The sequence below is a fragment of the Quercus lobata genome, chromosome 12 (assembly GCF_001633185.2).
Source record: "Quercus lobata isolate SW786 chromosome 12, ValleyOak3.0 Primary Assembly, whole genome shotgun sequence".
In the NCBI taxonomy this organism is placed as follows: Eukaryota; Viridiplantae; Streptophyta; class Magnoliopsida; order Fagales; family Fagaceae; genus Quercus; species Quercus lobata.
In genome coordinates, this window is record NC_044915.1 from 24559680 (window position 1) to 24579113 (window position 19434).

A 19434-nucleotide genomic window follows, 5' to 3' on the forward strand; every position below is an offset into this window, starting at 1 on the left:
TAGGCTTGAGTCCGAGGACTTTACAATGCCCTGGTTCTGTCCAAAACCTAGTTTTCCTCATCCAGGTAGTTGGTTTCCCCATAGGCTTGAGTCCGAGGACTTTACAATGCCCTGGTTCTGTCCAAAACCTAGTTTTCCTCATCCAGGTAGTTGGTTTCCCCATAGGCTTGAGTCCGTGGACCATACAATGCCCTGGTTCTGTCCAAAACCTAGTTTTCTCTTCGTGTGGGATCTTGGTTTTAGGGGAGTTAGCTCCTCAACCAAGCCCCTAGAGTTTATCCATACGATTAACGCTATCAAGTGCCTAGTTTGCTCTTTACGGGAGACCTTGGCTTTAAGGGGGTTAGCTCCTCAGCCAAGCCCCTAGTCAAGAAACGTAGCCCCTAGCAGAACTTTATACTAGAACTCTACAACCAACGGTTAGAAATAACGAAGAAACTCTATCGACCCACCTCCTATACCAACACACAAGCCTTCCCACAGACGGCGCTAATTGTAAGGACGCGATTCGTGGCGGACCGTAACAGTGTCGGGTTCGCACGTAAAAAGGCCCCTAACAATATCATTTGTAAAGCGTGGGTTTGGAAGGCTAGGCCTTAATCGACAGGCGGCGGGTTTTCACGTTGTTCGTACGAGTTTAAGTTTTCCTTCACCCCTGGAGTCTTTCTCCTGGAGGTGGGCTGAGAGGCTCTGGTTTTTGGCCATTTTTCCCAACCCCCTCTATAGATTACTTACTTTTCCTTTTATACTAGCTCGCGTCCACTGTCCTTCGTCCACACGTAGGGTTAAACTTTCCAAGATTGATACTTGTCCCATCATTCCATACTCAAAGTCGTTAGGGATGGTTGTAAAAGCCAAAGAATGCGGCTCTGTCAGGTTCAGAGCATTAAATGGCAGTAACAGCAGCTTTCCCTGGATATTTTAGATCTTTCTTCCAAGTTTCAGTCCTATACCGTCTTTACCCCTCTTTCAAGGGGGGAAACTTTGGGTCTGCCGAGGACTGAGCTGTCCTCGGCGGTATCCATAGGCTATTTTGTCGAGCTTGGGCCATAACCCTCCTCGGCTTGGGCCTTCGGATTCTCCCCGGGTAGATGGGCCTGGCCCATAAATCATTTGGGCCCCACAGTTTGGTAATTGGTTTTTCCTCTTATTTTCTATTTCCAAAAACAATTTTCTATTTTTGAGACTAAAAAACTTGTTTGGCAACCCAAAATGAACAAAAAACAAAAACTGTTTTCAAAACTCGATTTGTGAAGGAAATTGAAAACATGCAAAATGCTATTTTTATTTTCTAATTTTTAAAAGTAAATGAAAACACACATTTAATTTAATAAATCTGTCTTATTTAATAAGTTAGCATTAGAGTTCAAATCGTATTAACAATATATTTTAGTATTTTCTATTTTTTTCTTCAAAAAACTATTTTTTTAATTTCAACTAACCAAACATGTTTTTTATTTCAAAAATACAAGAAAATTGTTATTTCTTTATATTCCCAAAAACAAGTTTTTGAAAATAGAAAACAAAAACTGTTACCAAACGTAACCTTAATGTTGAGTTTTTCGGTGTTTAATAGCATTAAAAAAAATTAAAGGAAAACTATATTTGGTTGATGGAAAAACCTATTGAATTTTTTTGGAAAACAATCGTATCTCATGCAACGCTATATATACGAAGTTTCTTATTAAAAAAAAAAAGTTAGAAAGCAATATGGAAACTATAAGCAACAGAAAACTATATTTTCAGTTTTTAGAGATTGTTTTTTGTTAAAACTTTTGGAAACCAACTATATCACAAGCCAAGCAAAATAAAGGAAGTTATAAACCAAGATGGAAACCGTTAAAAACAATCTATTAAGGTTATTACCAAATATAGAAAATTTAAAAAAAAAAAAAAAACTTAAAAAAAAGAACTAATTTTTTATATATAAAATGTTTTAATGTTGAGTTTTTCAGTGTTTAATAGCATTAAAAAAAAAAATTAAAGGAAAACTATATTTGGTTTATGGAAAAGAGCACAAACTATTTTAAAACATTTTTACAAACTGCTGATATGATTTTAGTAATTTTCAAATAACTATTGTAAAATAGTTAATTTGTGGCTGTAGCATTACTTTTTTTGTTAAAACTTTTGGAAACCAACTGTATCACACGGCAAGCTAAATAAAAAAAGTTATGAATCAATATGAAAACTATTGAAAACCCCTAATCTCATTTTTAAGGTTATTATCAAATATAGAAAAAAATTTATTAAAAAAGACTAAAAAAAATACAGCTAGCAAACTAAGAGACAGCCAAAAGGCACCTGTTTAAGATAAAAATGCACAGCCAAAACCGTTTAAGGTAAATTCCCAACAAGATTCTGAATCTGTGCTGTCAAAGTGTCCAAGATTCATGCCCTGAATTTTGCCGTGAAAATTGTCCGCATGCATACTTGAACTCTCGACCTTCTCTTATTTATAATCACACAAATCTCAATTGCAATCTTCATAGACTTCAAACCTTCAAAGGTAATGGTTGTTTTCTTTTCATTTTTTCAATCTCTCTTTTTCTTTAATCTATTGAAGGGTAGGGTTTTTTTTTTTTTTTTTCTCCCTTTGTTGCTTCCCCACTCTCTTTTGTGAATATTATTGCATTTTGTTGACTATTTGGACTCATGAGTTATCCAAAATTTTGTCTTTTATGATGATTATAATTTGGAGTTCTTGTCGCAATCTGAATTTGGTTTCAACTCTTATAATATGATGGAGAAATTTTGCCAATTTCCAACTTGTCTTGAATTTATTCTTGAGCCTAACATCCACGAGATTTGTATAACTCATCACCAAAGAAAATAATTGCTTGTGTTTTTATTCACAAAGTAGTAAGTTCAATCTCATGCACCCATTAGACAATTGGTCCTAGTAATAGACCATATTACTCCTTGGCCCTCTCATAATGAACTTATTTATGTGTCTCATATTTGCTTTCATGTATTTTCTTCTTAATTTTTCACTTTGACACTTGCAGGAGTTCAGCATCAAGTTATTTGTCAATTGTCATCTTGGTTGTAAGCATGGCCATCACTGCAACAAAGATGGCTCTTATTGTGGGTACACTTGGTGTGATCTCTTTCATATTTGGAATTTTTGCCGAGACTAAGAAGGTATTTTTATCTCCCTTATATCTCGAAGACACCAAAACACATTGTTAACATGTTAATTAAATTTTATTGTATTGTTTAGTAGATTTTTTCCAATTAATTGTTACTATTTGTCTGTTTCCTTACACAATGTTTTTTTTTTTTTTTTTAATTTTTGATTTTTAAAAAATTTCATTTATAATACTTGCCTGAATATTACCTTGAGAAATTCAATTTGTAGTGCTAAGTTAAATCAAATGCATGCCTTTTTTTTTCTTCTTTTAAATTGATATTAATTTCTTTGATTTTTGTTTTGTTGGGCTTTGATAGCCTGCAGGTGGCACCCCAATTGCCGGGAAAGATGTCATCATTTGCAAGTACCCATCAAGTCCCACAGTAGTTTTGGGTTATCTCTCATTTTTGTTTCTTTTGGCTTCTACCGTGGTTGGCTACTTGTCACTCTTTCACCCTTACCAAAGAAAATCAGTTCCAAATTCTGTTCTGTTCAAAAGCACCAACTTCACCATCTTCTTTAATGTTGCTTTGTAAGTATAAATTCTTTACCTAGTCTCAAAAGTCATTCTATGCTACTCTTGTTGTGTTTTCTTATTAAAAATAAATGTAGGAACACAACATTCTTTATAGCTACTGATATGGTTTGTTTGATTGGTGCATAATAACAAAAATAGTATTAGCAATCAACTCACATGAAAATGATTTTGTTGCTCTAATCTCTTATGTAAAAAGTTGCATTCCTAATATTACTCGCAGATTAAAACTAATGATGGTAAAATTTTGCACTCAGGTTTACAACTGGATTAGGGGCAACCTTTCTATTATGGCCAACTTTAACAGAGCAATTTCACCTGTCCCGCAATGTCCATCGCAACCTCAAAACAGATTGCCCCACGGCTAAAACAGGCCTCCTTGGTGGTGGTGCTTTTGTGTCTTTGGATGCATCTCTCTTCTGGTTGGTTGCTCTTATGTTAGCTATCAATGCAAGAGAGGATTTCCTAGAAGATGCACAAGAGGAACCTGTTAAGAGTGGAAACAGCCACACTATCATAACTAATATATGACTATGTATAATGTGGGTGTGTGAGTGACGCTTCTTCAATCACATGTCCAAGGATCAAATGTCATTGGTGGGTGCATTTCTACAAGGGCGATTCTTGTATAGCAAGCAACCTGGTGCTTGACTGCTTGGAGTTTTCATTGTAAATATCATTTTTCTGTTTGCTTATTTTGTTTTCACTGCTTTTGAATATTGTTCTTCACAGCTCGAATGGAATGTGGAATGGTATTGTTTCAACTTACAACAAACCAGGTTTAATTTTTAAGCTACATTGAGTTTCAAATAAGAGTAATTTGTGTGTTAATTCACTCTATCATCCTTAACTATAGGATACACTTCAATTCTTGTAAACTTTAAAATAGACTAATGTCTCTTACTTGAGTTATTGTAAATTAGCGAACTATCCCCTATTTTTACCAATTTTTTATAGATTTAAATTTTTTAATACAAAGTGTAATTTGTTAGAAATATGTGTTTTTGTCGTATTAAATCTCCAGAATGCCCTTTGATAACATAATTTAACAAAAAAGAGTGAAATCACTACTTACAAATAGCTTAAAACAATAAAAAGAAATGAAAAATTCTTGCTGCCAAATCTATTTAGCGCAAAAAATAAATAAATAAAAAATCCAGAAAACAACACATTACTCTTATTCCAAATCATATTACTCTTTCCTATCAATAAATCTTTCAATGATATTACAACTCCAATTGGTGTTTCCTATTAACAGTTACCATCAACCTCTACAACTGACATAGGATTCTCCCAGTTAAATAATCTTTCGTCTGTGTTTTTTTTTATTTTTATTTTTTTTAATATTTTTTTATATAAAACAAAGATATTACTAATTGAAACAAAAATTATACTCTGGTTATATTCTTTGTGCGACGCATGAATGTACTACTACTTTACTAGTTTAAGACCCATGCGTTGCACAGTTTTAGATATAAACTCATAAAACGTATAATTTTATTAAAATAAATAATAGCTAAATGAATTATTATTTTGTAATTGAATGTAAAAATCATGCTACATGTGTGTGTATATTTTCCAATCAAAATGCCCCAATAAAAACATAAGTTAGTGTAACATCAACTCAATGATACTTACATAAGTCTAAAAATAAAAATATAACTAATGTTGTTGAAGGTCTAAAGAACCATTAAATAATTATAATCGTATATAAATAAATATAATCACCCCAAAAACACTTATTATAACCATATATAAATATAATCACTCCAAAAGCATTATACATTATAAAAGTTAAATAGTATTATTTAAAAGCCAAAAATATATATTTGTGAACTTACTTTCAAATCTGAACATATAGATCTATCTTTCTAATTCTAACTATATCATGAAAATGTTTGTAACTCTAAGTAATGGCGCTAATAATAGAGATATCATTGTTCATTCGTATTCAATCTTCTGTTCAATCTTGCAAGTTTTGTTATTTCAACATTGTTCAACTATTTAACCCAAAAAATATATGTGACAAACAACTATAATATACACAACCAAACCAAACTAACTATACATATTATTTGGAAGACAAATTAAGTGCATGTAAAGTGTAAAAAATACTTGCATGTAGGTCGGTGGTGGTGGTGGTGGTGGTGGTGTCTTATCCCTGTCTAGTTATTTCAATTGTTGGTTTGGTAGTTAGAAGTTAGTACATGCATAGCAGTTAATAATTAGCAAATCAATTTGAAATTTTTTTTAAAACCAATACCTTGAAAAGAATTTAGTGGAGTTTAAATCATGTTAATAAATTAATTTAACTGTCTATTCAAAATATTTTAAAATCACGTTAATAAAAAGTTATTGATAAAGTCATAAAGCTATATATTATCAGTAAACGTTTCTTAGGCTAATTCATAAAATTTAATACTAAGAATATAGTCAAACTTATTCATAATTTAAAATTAAGAAACTAACAAAAATTATAAATTAAGATATAAATGTAGAAAAAGAACAAAGAATATACCTATTTGTATCCTCTATCACTTTGAGAAATGAAAGTGTAGTAAGTGCGAGTATGTAATGAAAACTTGAACTAATTCTTGCAGAAGATAACAAATGAGTACAAAAGTTAATATAATGAATTGGGTTAATCTATCTATCAATTTCTAATGTGGAATTCATGAATTTAAGTACTTGTGTGAGAAGTTTTTATTAAATTTTTTTGAAGTTAAAGAAAAATAACTTAAATAAAATGAAAAAAATAATAATGAAGAAAGAATGCAAACCTGCATTGTCATAGGATTTAAGCATTCACATATTAGAGTAAGCTTATATATAGAGGTAGAATTCCATTTGATATAGAATTTAAATCCTATTGAAATTAAGATTTTTAATTTAATCAATGTGTTCGTTGCTATCCCATGAAAAAAGTAGGAAAAAAAAAATTCAAATACGTCTATAATTAAAGATGTTATTAGGAGTGGTTTCAATGAAGTGTATACCTCCTCTCTATATAGTGCTTCTTGGTTAGCACCCATTGTTACTCACTAGCAGGGCAGGTTATCAGATGAGGAAAAGGAGAGCACTAGTGGGGAGGTCTCGGTGGAAGAAATAAAATCTGCCTTGTGGTCTCTCAAGGCTTTCAAGGCCCCGGGCCCGGATGGGTTACATGCGGGTTTCTTTCACAGATTTTGGTTGATTGTTGGCAATTCAGTGATTGATATGGTCAAAAAGGTGTTTGTAGAGAGAAAAGTGCCAGAGTTCTTGAATAGGACTCACATTGTTCTTATTCCAAAGATTCAAGGTCCGGAGACTCTAGGTAACTACAGGCCAATTAGTTTATGCAATACAATTTATAAAGTGATCACAAAGATTATTGTTGCTAGATTAAGGCCTCATTTGGAGAAGATTATTTCCCCTCTCCAAACAGCCTTTGTTCCGGGAAGGAAAGGCATTGATAATGCAATCATAGTGCAAGAGATTATTCACACTCTGAGCAAAAAGAAAGGGGGGAAAAGTAGGATATATGGCTCTAAAAATTGATTTGGAGAAGGCATATGATAAGCTTGAGTGGAGCTTTATTAGAGAGATGTTAATTAGAGCCAATTTGCCAGCAAATTTAATTGATATCATTATGAGTTGTGTATCCACAATCTCAACTTCAATTTTGGTCAATGGTGAAGCTTTAGAGCCAATTTATCCTTCAAGGGGGATTAGGCAAGGAGATCATTTATCCCCGTATCTATTTATCCTCTGTATGGACTACCTCGGTCAACTTATACTTGAAAAATGTGAGGCTAAGTTGTGGCAGCCTGTGAAGGCATCCTAAAGCGGTCCTGCGTTTTCACATTTGTTCTTTGCGGACAACTTAATATTATTTAGGAAGGCAGATGGGCTGAATTGCTCCACTATCAGAGATGTCCTTGATGATTTTTGCATGATGTCAGGGCAATCAGTGAGTATCACTAAGTCAAGAGCTTTTTTTTTCTCCAAATGTAAATAGAGATACAAGAGAGTCGTTGTGCGATATACTTGGGTTTGCATCCACTCCGTCACTTGGTAAATATCTTAGATTTCCCATTAAGCATACGGGTACATCATCCCATGATTTCAATTACATTTTGGAGAGGGTCAAACAAAAGCTAATGGGGTGGAAAGCAAATATGCTCTCATTAGCTGGCCGGGCTGTCTTAATTCAAGCTTCATCGACATCCATTCCATCCTATGTTATGCAGGGCACCTATCTTCCAGGAAGAATATTGGATGACATTGATCGGGTTAACAGAAATTTCCTATAGGGCTCATCGGAAACTTCGAAGAAAGTTCATTGGGTTGGGTGGCATAAAGTTACAAAGCCTAAAAAGGATGGTGGGTTGGGATTACAAGAAGCTAAGGGCAGAAATACTACACTTCTTGCAAAATTGAATTGGAGGCTTCACACAGAAGAAGGTGCATTATGGGCTCAAGTTCTTAAATGAAAGTATTGCAGCAGCAGAAGAATCAGTGCAGCCAACTCTGATCGACTGCCTTGTTCCCAAATCTGGAGGGCCATTAAAAAGGGTAGGGAGACCTTTGATAAAGGTAGTATGTGGGTGATTGATAGGTGCAGTAAACTCAATTTTTGGCTGGGTAATTGGACTCGTAAAGGCCCTCTACTACAGATGATCCATGGCCTGCTAACACAAGAAGCAAGTTAATGGGAGGTTAAAGACCTTTTGACAGATGCAGGTTGGGATTGGAACCGATTACCTTTCGATCTTCCTATTGATATTAAATCGGTCATTCAAGTTGTTCCAATGTCCATAGTTGGTGGAGGGAAGGATAGGTTAGCTTGGGTAGGTAATGCTAGAGGAATGTTTGACCTTAAGAGTGCTTATTCACTTGCCAGGGAAGCTAATTCTATGCAACCTTTTAACACTAGCTGGATTTGGAAATCTGAGACACTACCTAAGATTAAAACTTTCTTATGGAGGTGTGTTCACAATAGCATTGGTGTCAAGTATTGCTTTGCAAAGGGGGGAATGGTGGTTGATGAAGGATGTCCCATCTGCCAAAGGGAACCGGAAACCATATTGCATGCTTTCAGAGATTGTCAGAGAGCCAAACAGGTATGGATTCAATTGGGAGTTAAGCAAACAAATAGAGATTTCTGGATGAGCAATTTACAGGAATGGCTTCAATCAAATGGGAAAGTTCGGAGTAGCTATGTTCAAGGGAAGCCACCATGGTGAATTACTTTTAACTTTGCGGCTTGGAGTTTCTGGAAAAGCGAGAATTTGTTTGTGTTCCAAAGGAAAAGTCCAAATTCGAGTCTACCTTCTGAAATCTATAATCAAGCGCTGGAGTTTCTGTATTATGTGAGCTCACCTAGAAATCCAGTTCAAAGAGTCAATAGAAGAATTAGGTGGGAGAAACCTCCAGCAGGTTGGAAGAAACTGAATACGGATGGGTCTTCTATGAGATGTATGAAGTGGGCTGGTTGTGGGGGCATCATCAAAGATGAACATGGTAGCTGGGTGGCGGGTTTCACCAGGCATATTGGATCAACAAATAGCTTTGTTGCTGAACTTTGGGGACTGAGGGATGGTTTGATACTCTGCTGTAACATGAATATTTCCTGCCTTATTGTTGAGATTGATGCAAAAATGGTGGTAGATGTTCTAAAGAATTCTAACCATATAAACTTTATAATTTCACCCATATTGGAGGACTGTAGGCTTTTGGCGTCCAGATTTCATCAGATTCAGTTCAGCCACTGTTACCGCAAGGCCAACCGGTGTGCTGACATGTTAGCCAAAATAGGCGCTGAGCAAGAGGCTGAGTTTATTTTGTTATCAAGTCCGCCTATGGACTTGTTTAAGGTCTTGGAGGATGATTGTAATGGAGTTTTCTCCAACAGGCTTTGTACTGACGCTATTATTTGAGTTTGATATTATCGTCTGGTTTACCAAAAAGATATATATATATATATATATACACACACACACTCCTTCATTATATATAGAATTTTAAGGAGAAGATGTTTACTAAAAAAAGTTTGGTAATTGTTGCTATGCCATAAAAAATTGGAATAAAAAAAGTCATATACATAAGTATATACGTATACTCCTTCATTATATATAGAATTTGAAGAAGATGGTGTTTACTTTAAACTCAAATACTTAAGAGTATTAAATTTGTAAGGACGCAATTTGAGTTCTAAGCCCAAAAGGTAAAAGGATCTAGGCTCAAAGAGTCCAATATAATGAATTTGTAGAGAATGGGTTAGAAAACTAGGCTCTAACAAGTTGGACAACAAGTATAGTGGATCTAGATGGCAAGAAAGTAAAGATAGACTAGTTTTATCTAAAGAAAACCGTCATCAGCACAATCCGAGGAGATCGGTTCTTGTATATATACCTTGAATTTTATTACAAGTACAGTTCTTAGTGCTACAGTATTCTTCTCTCAATTTCCCGATCCCCCTCCATCTGGGTCCTCTTTGTATTTTATACTCTCTTCTTTCTTTCATCTCCACCCTCCACGTGTACACTAAATTGCTAGTGTTGATCCTTGTCCCATCAGCACCTTCCTGAAATCTGTGAGAGTAGCTATAAGGTTGAAAAGTACTATTCAGATATTACTTCCTCATTAATGCAGCTAGAGAGTTAGATGTAGAGCATTCAATGCGGTGGTGGCAGTTTTCTCTTAAATATTTCACAGCTCTCATTTGTTCTGTACGTTCATAATGCATATCCTACCAATAGAATTTCCCGGAATATTACTCTGGATGACAAAACACACCTTCTGATCTCTGCTTCGTTTAGCTGAGGAGATACTCCTCCTTTGCCTACTTTCCCCAGCCTTCTCATTCATAGTTTGCTCGTGGAGTTCTGAGTCTTACATCTTCATTACTGTTTATCTATTCTCGGACCACTAAGCATCATCGGATAAGGCCCAAGACCCAATATATATTCTTGGACCCTTTATCCCTACAAAGTTATTTACAATTTTTTTTTTTTTTTAGTTTATCCAAAAACAAGTTTGGTAAATCAGTATGAAGTATTGCCTTTTTTTTCTCTTTTTTTTTCCTTATGACTGTGTAGTAATATAATTTAAGTAAAAGTAAACAATATCAAATAAATTAATAATAAAAAGATTAGATGAAGAATTTGAATTGTAATTAAATTAAGATTTCTATCAACTTAAAAATTATAGGAGAAGAAAATGCGAACAAAAATTGTATCTATTTTTTTTTAAATCTTAAAACATTTATGCAATTTGGTGAAGCTCATGAGTCCAAATCTTCAGTTTTACTCTTCCTGCTCCACTATATACTCCATAAATAAAAACATGACACATGTCCATCTATTTTATTAAATGTTAAATTTATGGCTTCTATTATTTTTGTAGAGGTGAGGGCCCAAAATAGTATATTAGGTCTTGGACCTTATCCGAGGACATTAATAGATCCGAGAATGAGCAAATAATTGTTAAATGTTCCCAATTAAAGTCTCAAAGGTGGGGAACAAGTGAAAGGTTGTCCGAGGAGGAACTCCTCCTCGGATATGATGAATATAGTTCACAATATGTACTCCATCAGTTAGCGTAATCCTCTAAGAAACTCCAATGATAAAGACATGCCTCATGAACATACGAAAATAAAGGAAACCTAAAAATATCTAAGGGAAAGCTGCCACCACCGCATTAAATGCACTGTAACTACTTTTTTTGCTGCATTTATGTGGAGAAGATCTCTGAACAGTGTTACATTGGCTATCACAGCTCACAGAAAACCAGAAAGGGTGTCTGATGGGACAGGTACTCAAGTAAGGGCTCAGATGATCAACAAGTGTAAGGTGAAGATGGTCCAAAGGAGGATATATAAGGTGAAAAACTCTTCATGGAGAAAGGATCGGAAAAATAGAGAGAGAACACTGTATCAATCTAAATTGTCTCTGTATTCAACTATAATCAATATATACAATTGTGATCTCCTCGGACTGAAAGTCCATTGACATCAAAAACTTCTTATTTGTATTTGATTGTCATTTAATTCAATACTAACCGTTGTTCAACTCATTAGGGCCTAATTTTTTGACCCACTCTTTATAAATTTATTGTATTGGGCTCATTAGACCGAGATCCCATACATTTTGGGCTTGGGCCACAAATCGGAACCCTACGATTTCAATTTCCTAAAATAAATAAATAAATAACCCATCATATTCCCACTGCCTCACCACCACCTTCGCCAGAAGCCACTGCGGTCACGGCCAACCACCGCCAAGCCTAATGCCTCCAACGAAACTCATCACTCTTCCACTTCCGTCCCTCCCAAACCCACGAAGAAGATGGCAACCAGAGCAAAACAAGCAACAAAAAGTATATGGCCTTGATACAGTAGCCATCCATGGTGTTGTTTGGTTGCACCGATTTGGGTCAATGTTATTGCAAATGGTTGCAATGAATGGTTCGGGGATATTACAAGATGATCTTTGCATGTGAGTCACGGAGATCGTGGTTGTACTGTTTCGAACCCAAGGTACCGGTTCATATTGTTTTAGGCCAAGGAAGAAGTATATAGATTCAAAATAGAACGGTGATAAAAGAATTACTCTGACACATTACTATCTTTATGTGTAATCATTTAGAAGAGATTAAACTTATCTCCTATCTCTTGGCTGTCGGCAAAGGTGGTGGTGGGGCAGTATGAATATGATAGGTTTTTATTTATTTATTTAATTTAGATAATTGAAATAATAGAAGGTATAAATTTAACATTTAATAAAATAAATGGATATGTTGTATGTTTTTATTTGTAGAGTATATAATGAAACAAAAAGAATGAGATATAAGATTTGGACTCATTATAAGATGCGTGCTTCCTATCGTTGTGCTTTGACCAATAATATTCATGCTTCAAATATTACTTTCCCATATATTCCTCTTCAAATATTTCGCCTACTTTTTTAATTATTGTAAACAATACTCTTTAAGCTTGAAAAAAAAAAAGTCAACTATAATATAAGAAAATATTAGTAAATCTAATATAAAAGAGTTTTTGTGTAGTATAATTGGTTAGCATCTTTTGTGTGTCTATAACATAAAATATATATTTGAATTTAATTAAAAAAATTAACGTACAACCCTTTTTTTTTTTTTGAGAAACAAATGTACAACACTTAAAAAATTTAACTAAATTCTGTAACTAATTTATAAAAAAAAAAAAACTCTTTAAAAAAAACACTTGATGAAATTGAAGTAATCTTAAAAAAGAAATAGGAACAGCACAAAAATGCACTTTTTACAGGATATATTATATATAGATAAAAGAGTTTTTTTTTTTTTTTTTGAGAAACATATATAGATAAAAGAGTTAGGCATAGTGTGACCCACCGAGAATACTTTTCCGTGTGAGAGCAAAACTGCATACCACCAATACCATAATTCCTGAACGAAAAGAGTCCTTCCCAAGTTCCCCACTTTTCCACCGCTGGATAAGGACTAAGGAGAGAGATTCCAGGAAGACTTTGAATCTATCTCACAAACAAACAACAAACAAACCCAAACCCACCTTACTTTCTTTCTTATTTATCTCCTTTTCAAACTCTCTTTTAGCTCTGTGACTCACTCTCACAACAAAATATAAATATACAAAGAGAGAGAGACTGCGCACACACAAACAGTCAAGAACCGCTCTCTTTCTTGAATTGATTCAGAGCAGTTCCCCTCTAAATCAATTTTGAGATCCTCCTCTTTCCATTCATACAGGTATATAATTATAATCCACTTCTTTATATATGTATGTATGTATGTATGTTCTTTTTTTTATAATGCTACGATCTTTTTAAGTAGTTATTTCATGTTAAGAAGAGGTATCTCTTCAGGTGTAAATTTCTTATCTTTTTTTTTCTTGAGAAAAGAAATTTCCTTGTGAAACTGTTTTCCTAGGAAATAAATAAAAGTAGGGGTCACTTGTTTTTTTAGTATGTACACATCAACATATTAGATTTTGTTTTTCGGGATAAAACAGTGTACTACAGACTGCTACGTGAGATTTGTATATGGAGAGGATACACTGTAACTACCTAATTTAAACTGTATAACTCTGTTACCAATTTCACAAATTATAGGTCAACGTTTTTTTTTTTTTTTTTGGATAAATTATAGGTCAACTTTTAAGATTAGGCATCTTTTGATATTTTTAAGAATCCCATGTGTTAAAATTCTTTTATTTTAATTTTCTCCAGAAAAACACATAATATTTGTATTATTATTATTATTATTATTTTTATGTTTTCACAGTTCTCTTTAGCGGGGCTGAAGATTAAATCTTTGGTTTTGAGGGAGTCAGAAAAATTTTCTGTTGGGGACGATGGCTGTTACTGTGAGACTCATGGCTACGATGGTAGCATTACTTGGTATAATTTCCTTCATAATTGGTGTCATTGCTGAAAACAAGAAGGTAAAAATAAAACAAAATAAAATGAATGATGTGTAGTGTAGTGTAGTGTAGGAGGATTTATTCTTTCACTGCTCTCCCAAATTTTTTTTTTTAATTATTAATGTACATTAGTTTTTTTTTTTTTTTTTTTTTCCCTGTAAAATGAAACTTGTTTGATCATTTTGTCTATGTATAAAGATAACTCAGACAGTGACATATGGTATCCAAGCCATTCATTCCATTAAGTTTTCAACTGTGGTGTGTTCATCAATGGATTTGATGGATACTTTGGTGTCCTCCTAAGGAAATTCATTAGTTTTATTCAACTGCTTGTGAGTTGCAGTAAAATTATCTTCTTGATTTGTAGTCTACCTTCACAATGCAAAAACAACACCTGCAATAGAAATTTCCAAGATGAAAAACATTCTAGTATATGGAAGTCATCTACTTAGCAGTTCTACCCGAATACATTTAATGTAAGTTCCTTAGGTGGTATACAGTTTTTTTCCCCTCCTGTAAAAATAACTTCACAGACACACATAAATTCACAACATTTTTCACAACTTGCTTAGGTGTATTACCACTAACACCGCTTTCACATGATCCTGACTATGACAGAAGAGAAGGTTGTAGAAAGGTCTTTTCAACTTTACTAATGTGAAACTTCTTTTATGTTGTGAAGGAATAGGGCAATAGGTTTGCATTTATAAAAATCATTGATAGCTGTAAAACAATTATGGAAATAAATTACTTTGTATACATGTCTTGACAAAACTGGTGAAAAATCATAATCAATTAATCATGAACTTTGCTTAGGTTTATAAAGGATCATTCTTTATTAGTCTCCAAATGTTACATGGGTTGACAGGAAGTCGTATTCCTCAAGGGTCCATGAATTAATCAGGAGCACAGTGAGAGACATTTGTATCAAAGTAAAAGCGATAGTTTTCTATAACATTGATATATGATCTTTCTATTGCCCATGGTTTACTGTCTGCGTGTTTGTTCAAGCATATGGCTAGACAGCAAGATTTTTTTATTGCTTTTTGCTTCCCTTATATCACAAATCCAATTTTGATAATTCCTACCTTGTAGATCCATATGCCCTCTTTATATATTTATTTATTTTTCACTATTTCTGTTAGAGGAACACTGTAAAGTACATTTCAGAGGAGTGAAAGAAGTGGATCACAACTAGCTCTGACCTTAGTTACTTATTTTTTTGATTTGATTTTGTCCATTAAAGCTAAATAGTCATCATTTTTTTAATGGCTATTTTCCCCTTTGTTTACGGTCTAATTCTTTATCTCATTCTCTCTGGTGTCTACAGCCAGCAGCTGGAACTCCAATCCAAGGGAAAGATGTTGTTATCTGCAAGTATCCATCTGATCCAACTGTGGTTTTGGGGTATTTGTCTGCAGCATTTCTCATTGCGACTACTGTGGTTGGGTATTTCTCCCTGTTCTACCCTTACAAAGGAAAATCTGTTCCACAAGGTGCTTTGTTTAGAAGCACCAGTTTTGTGGTATTCTTCAACATTGCCATGTAAGCATACTTTTCTTGGTTCTCACTCTCCCACATTAGACAAAGCATTATCATGCTGATTTGTCATCCTTAACAGACAGTCATGTGCTCACAAACACACCAAGATGTTTTTGTTGGTTAGTTACGCACACTCAATGGTTCTTGAACCCACAACCTCACCCTCCATCCCATTATTATGGGAGAAGGGAATGACAATTGAGCTATAACTCATTGGTCAAACAGAAACATATTTATTGGGTCAAATTGGATACTTTTTCAGCCAGTAGACTAAGTAATTGAATCAAAAGGTATTTTGTTTGGACCTTTTTTAAAAAGAAAAAGCTAAACTTCAGCAGAACTATTAGTAAATTTGAACCTCAAAAAGGAGGTACTGTAGAAGAAATTTATTGTAATTAAACTGACCAAGGAAACTGAGGTATATTATCCAATGTGTGCTTAGATGGTCATTTAATTTTGCAAGTCCATCAGTGTCAGATTCAACAAGCAGTAGTAGTAGGCTTTTGCTATTATATTGGTAAGGAAGGTTATGAAAGTTAAAAATACCTGTCTTCCATATGTTGTGGTCATTTTAATATGTTTTTGCAGCCTGTAACTATTAAGACTCTGTGGGGAAGGCATCCATTCCCCCTCACCAAATTGTATAAGAGAGGAGATCCAAAACATTCCCAATACTAGGTTGGATGAGAGGGCTGTCTCTGCCTCTTTCTTATTGTTTGCCATTTTAGTTTGGAGGCTAGCTTCTTGCAGTAAATCTGGATTTATCTGATGTCTTAGAGACACTCTATCTTTCCATTTTCACAGATGACAGTTTCATTGGTATAAAAGTAATATATAACTTAAGAAAGTAAAAATTACTGCCATTCAATTCGCTGTTGTGAAAACAGATCCAGACAAGGTGCTTGGACTGATGAACCAGTCACCCAGCTGCTCTGCTGATTGGATTAAACTATTGGAAAATCTAACCTTCAGTTGACTTGTATCAGCTGCCTTTTCATGAGTCAATAATTTTGTTTTTCAATCTTATCACTTTTATCTGGAAGCCAGTAAGCCTCTTTGCTTAACATTTCCCTCACTCACCATTTTATTATCAATAGTTATTGGTTACAAGTTACAACTACACGTTCATTATTGTAGTCTTATGTTCATTTTTTGTCAAATGTATATTAAGTAATTGTCTAATATTAGATGGTCTGACTGGTAGACTACCAGCAAAATTAATGTCAGTTGACTCACCTCTTGATCAGTTCACTATCCTGGTAGTGACTATATGAGTTTTGACTATTCAGCAAAAAAAAGAAGAAGACCATATGAGTTTTGATATGGAGCTTTTAGGTACTTGGTAATCTTTGTAAAGAGGTTTGTTTAGTGTGATCATAGGCTGGTAGGGATATTTTTAAAGATATTCTTGGGACTCCAGATTTAATACTTCATTGTATTTGGGATGCTATTTTTTATTTAAACAAAATACAGTATCCTTTTCTCCAGCACCCTATCTACATAGTCTACCTTTAAATATTGGATAAAGTAGTTTACATCAAATAGCACTACTACTACATTATATGTTTGATGCATCTTATCAAATTTCTTGCAACCAAGGTAGTTTTATATGGAACTGATTTCTATCTCTCCCTCTTTTGTTAAATGGTGGTGGTAAAAATACAGACTTACTGCTGGCTTAGCTGGAGCACTGCTCTTATGGCCAACAATCACAGAGCAGCTTCACCTGTCACGCAATGTTCATCGCAACCTCAACACTGATTGCCCAACTGCCAAGACTGGTCTCCTCGGTGGTGGTGCTTTTTTATCCCTTGATTCATCCCTGCTCTGGTTGGTCGCCCTTATGTTAGCTGACAATGCTCGAGAGGACTACCTTGAAGAAAATGAAAAGGATCGTGTGGGTCATGAAGCTGCAAAGGGCACAGTGTGAAGTATTGTGTAAGCCAGCCTGCTCATTGGGTTTAGGCTTCTCCATTTGATGCATATAATAATCAGATTGTCATTGAACAACTTCATGGGATTGGAGCTTGATTGTAAATAACTAAATATTGTTCATAATAGTTCTGTTCTCTTTCATGTTTTTGATCTATAGTTGTGGATTGGCTTCTACTTTGTAGTACTAGAACGCATAATGGTTAATTAGGTGGAAGGTGGAAACTATCATTGCTTCTTATTTCTCCCATGTTTGAAATTTTCTGCTCTCTATATCAACTGAAAAGTGAAGCTGTTAGAAAAATATGAAATATTATGATTATTGATTCCAATTTTGAGGGCTTTAATTTTTCGCCTTCATTTAGTAGCGTTGGAAATAGGCTGCTCAGGGAGGTCGAGGAAATCCTCCGTTTCAAATAATGGCTTTCCTCTGATGGTGGTGCACTTTTAGCCCAAGTTCTTGGTGTATCACTTCTACATTTATGGGTTTAATAATATTCATACTAGTGATCCTCAACTAAGTTTATTTTTGCTGCTTAAGACACCCATCTCAGTATAGTTTCTTGACCAACTTGTCTATTTTGCCCTTAGATCTAATCATGAAATGACAATCACTCAACAACAAAACAGTCTCAAAAACTCAATTCTTTTATTTTCAAGCAGAGCCAGTAAAAGACCTTGTCTTTTTCTTTTTTCTTCTTCCAATAAGTGAGGGATGAGATATTTGAGCACATGTTTTCCTCCATAAGGTCTAATTTTTGGCCAACTATGTTTTACTCTGCTCTACTCCCTCTCAATTCAAACAAGCCATAAAAGAACTGAGTAATCTAACCGAGTCATAAGGTTTTTTATGACAAATCGCTTATTTACCTTATATAGGAGACTATACAATTTCTTTCAAGTTCTTCCTGAATTGAATGTCTTGTGTTATAGACAATTTGGGCTAACCGAGAGAAAACCATTTATCTCACTAGTAGGTCTTCTTTCCATTTTCTTAGTTTATACCGTCTTTATAGGGTCTAATATAGAAAAGGGAATGTTTTATAATTTCTAATACAAATGCAACTCTTTCCAACAAATCTATATCTATATAATATCTAAAAACTAAAATGTATCTTTTATTGTTGTTACACTCTTGTTAAGCCATATCAATTGTGGGGCTCAAATGATTTATGGGCCAGGCCCATCTACCCTGGGAAAATCCAAAGGCCCAAGCCGAGGAGGGTTATGGCCCAAACTCGACAAAATAGCCTATGGATACCGCCGATGGTAGTTCAATCCTCGGCAGACCCAAAGTCCCCCCAGAAGGAGGGGTAAAAACGGAATAGGGCTGAAACTTGGAAGAAAGATCTAAAATATCCAGGGAAAGTTGCCCTTACTGCCATTCAACACTCTGAACCTGACATAGCCGCATTATTTGGCTTTTACAACCACCCCCAACGACTTTGGATATGGGCTGATGGGACAGATATCAGCCTTGGAAATGTTGACCCTATACGTGGACGAAGGACAGTGAACGCAGGCGAGTATAAAAGGAAAAATCAGTAACCTAAAGGGGGGGCTGGGAAAAATGGCCAAAAATCAGAGCCTCCCAGCCCACCTCCAGGAGAAAGACTCCAGGGGTGAAGGAAACATAACCATATACGAACACCCCGAAAAACCCACCGTCTGGTGACTAAGGCCTAGCCTTTCAAACCCACGCTCTACAAATGATATTGTTTGGGCCCTTTTTACGTGCGAACCCGATACTGTTACGGTCCGCCACGAATCGTGTCCTTACATCAACGTAGCATTTCGGTTAAAATCGAAAAAAAAAAAAAAAAAAAAAAAAAAAAAAAAAAAAAAACGTAGCATATCGGTCCACTTTAGTCC

General features: G+C 34.7%; 2 protein-coding genes across 3 annotated transcripts; both read left to right on the plus strand.

Moving 5' to 3' along the window:
- The first annotated feature begins 2328 nt into the window (after positions 1–2328).
- On the plus strand, positions 2329–4476 carry LOC115969784. The gene is made up of 4 exons (XM_031089395.1): positions 2329–2509; positions 3009–3144; positions 3451–3665; positions 3926–4476. Exons 2-4 carry the CDS (start codon positions 3055–3057, stop codon positions 4197–4199), a joined length of 579 nt encoding a protein of 192 aa, XP_030945255.1. The 5' UTR covers positions 2329–2509; positions 3009–3054; the 3' UTR covers positions 4200–4476.
- Positions 4477–13038: 8562 nt separating this feature from the next.
- LOC115972057 lies at positions 13039–17803 on the plus strand. Of its 2 annotated transcripts, none has more exons than XM_031092206.1 (4): positions 13039–13415; positions 13991–14109; positions 15419–15633; positions 17296–17803. In XM_031092206.1, the coding sequence occupies exons 2-4, from the start codon at positions 14020–14022 to the stop codon at positions 17558–17560; spliced, it is 570 nt and encodes a 189-aa protein (XP_030948066.1). In that variant the 5' UTR covers positions 13039–13415; positions 13991–14019; the 3' UTR covers positions 17561–17803. The 2 variants fall into 2 exon arrangements, with proteins under 2 accessions (XP_030948066.1, XP_030948065.1); XM_031092205.1 differs by having other exon boundaries at positions 13056–13415; positions 13950–14109.
- The last annotated feature ends 1631 nt before the right edge of the window (positions 17804–19434 follow it).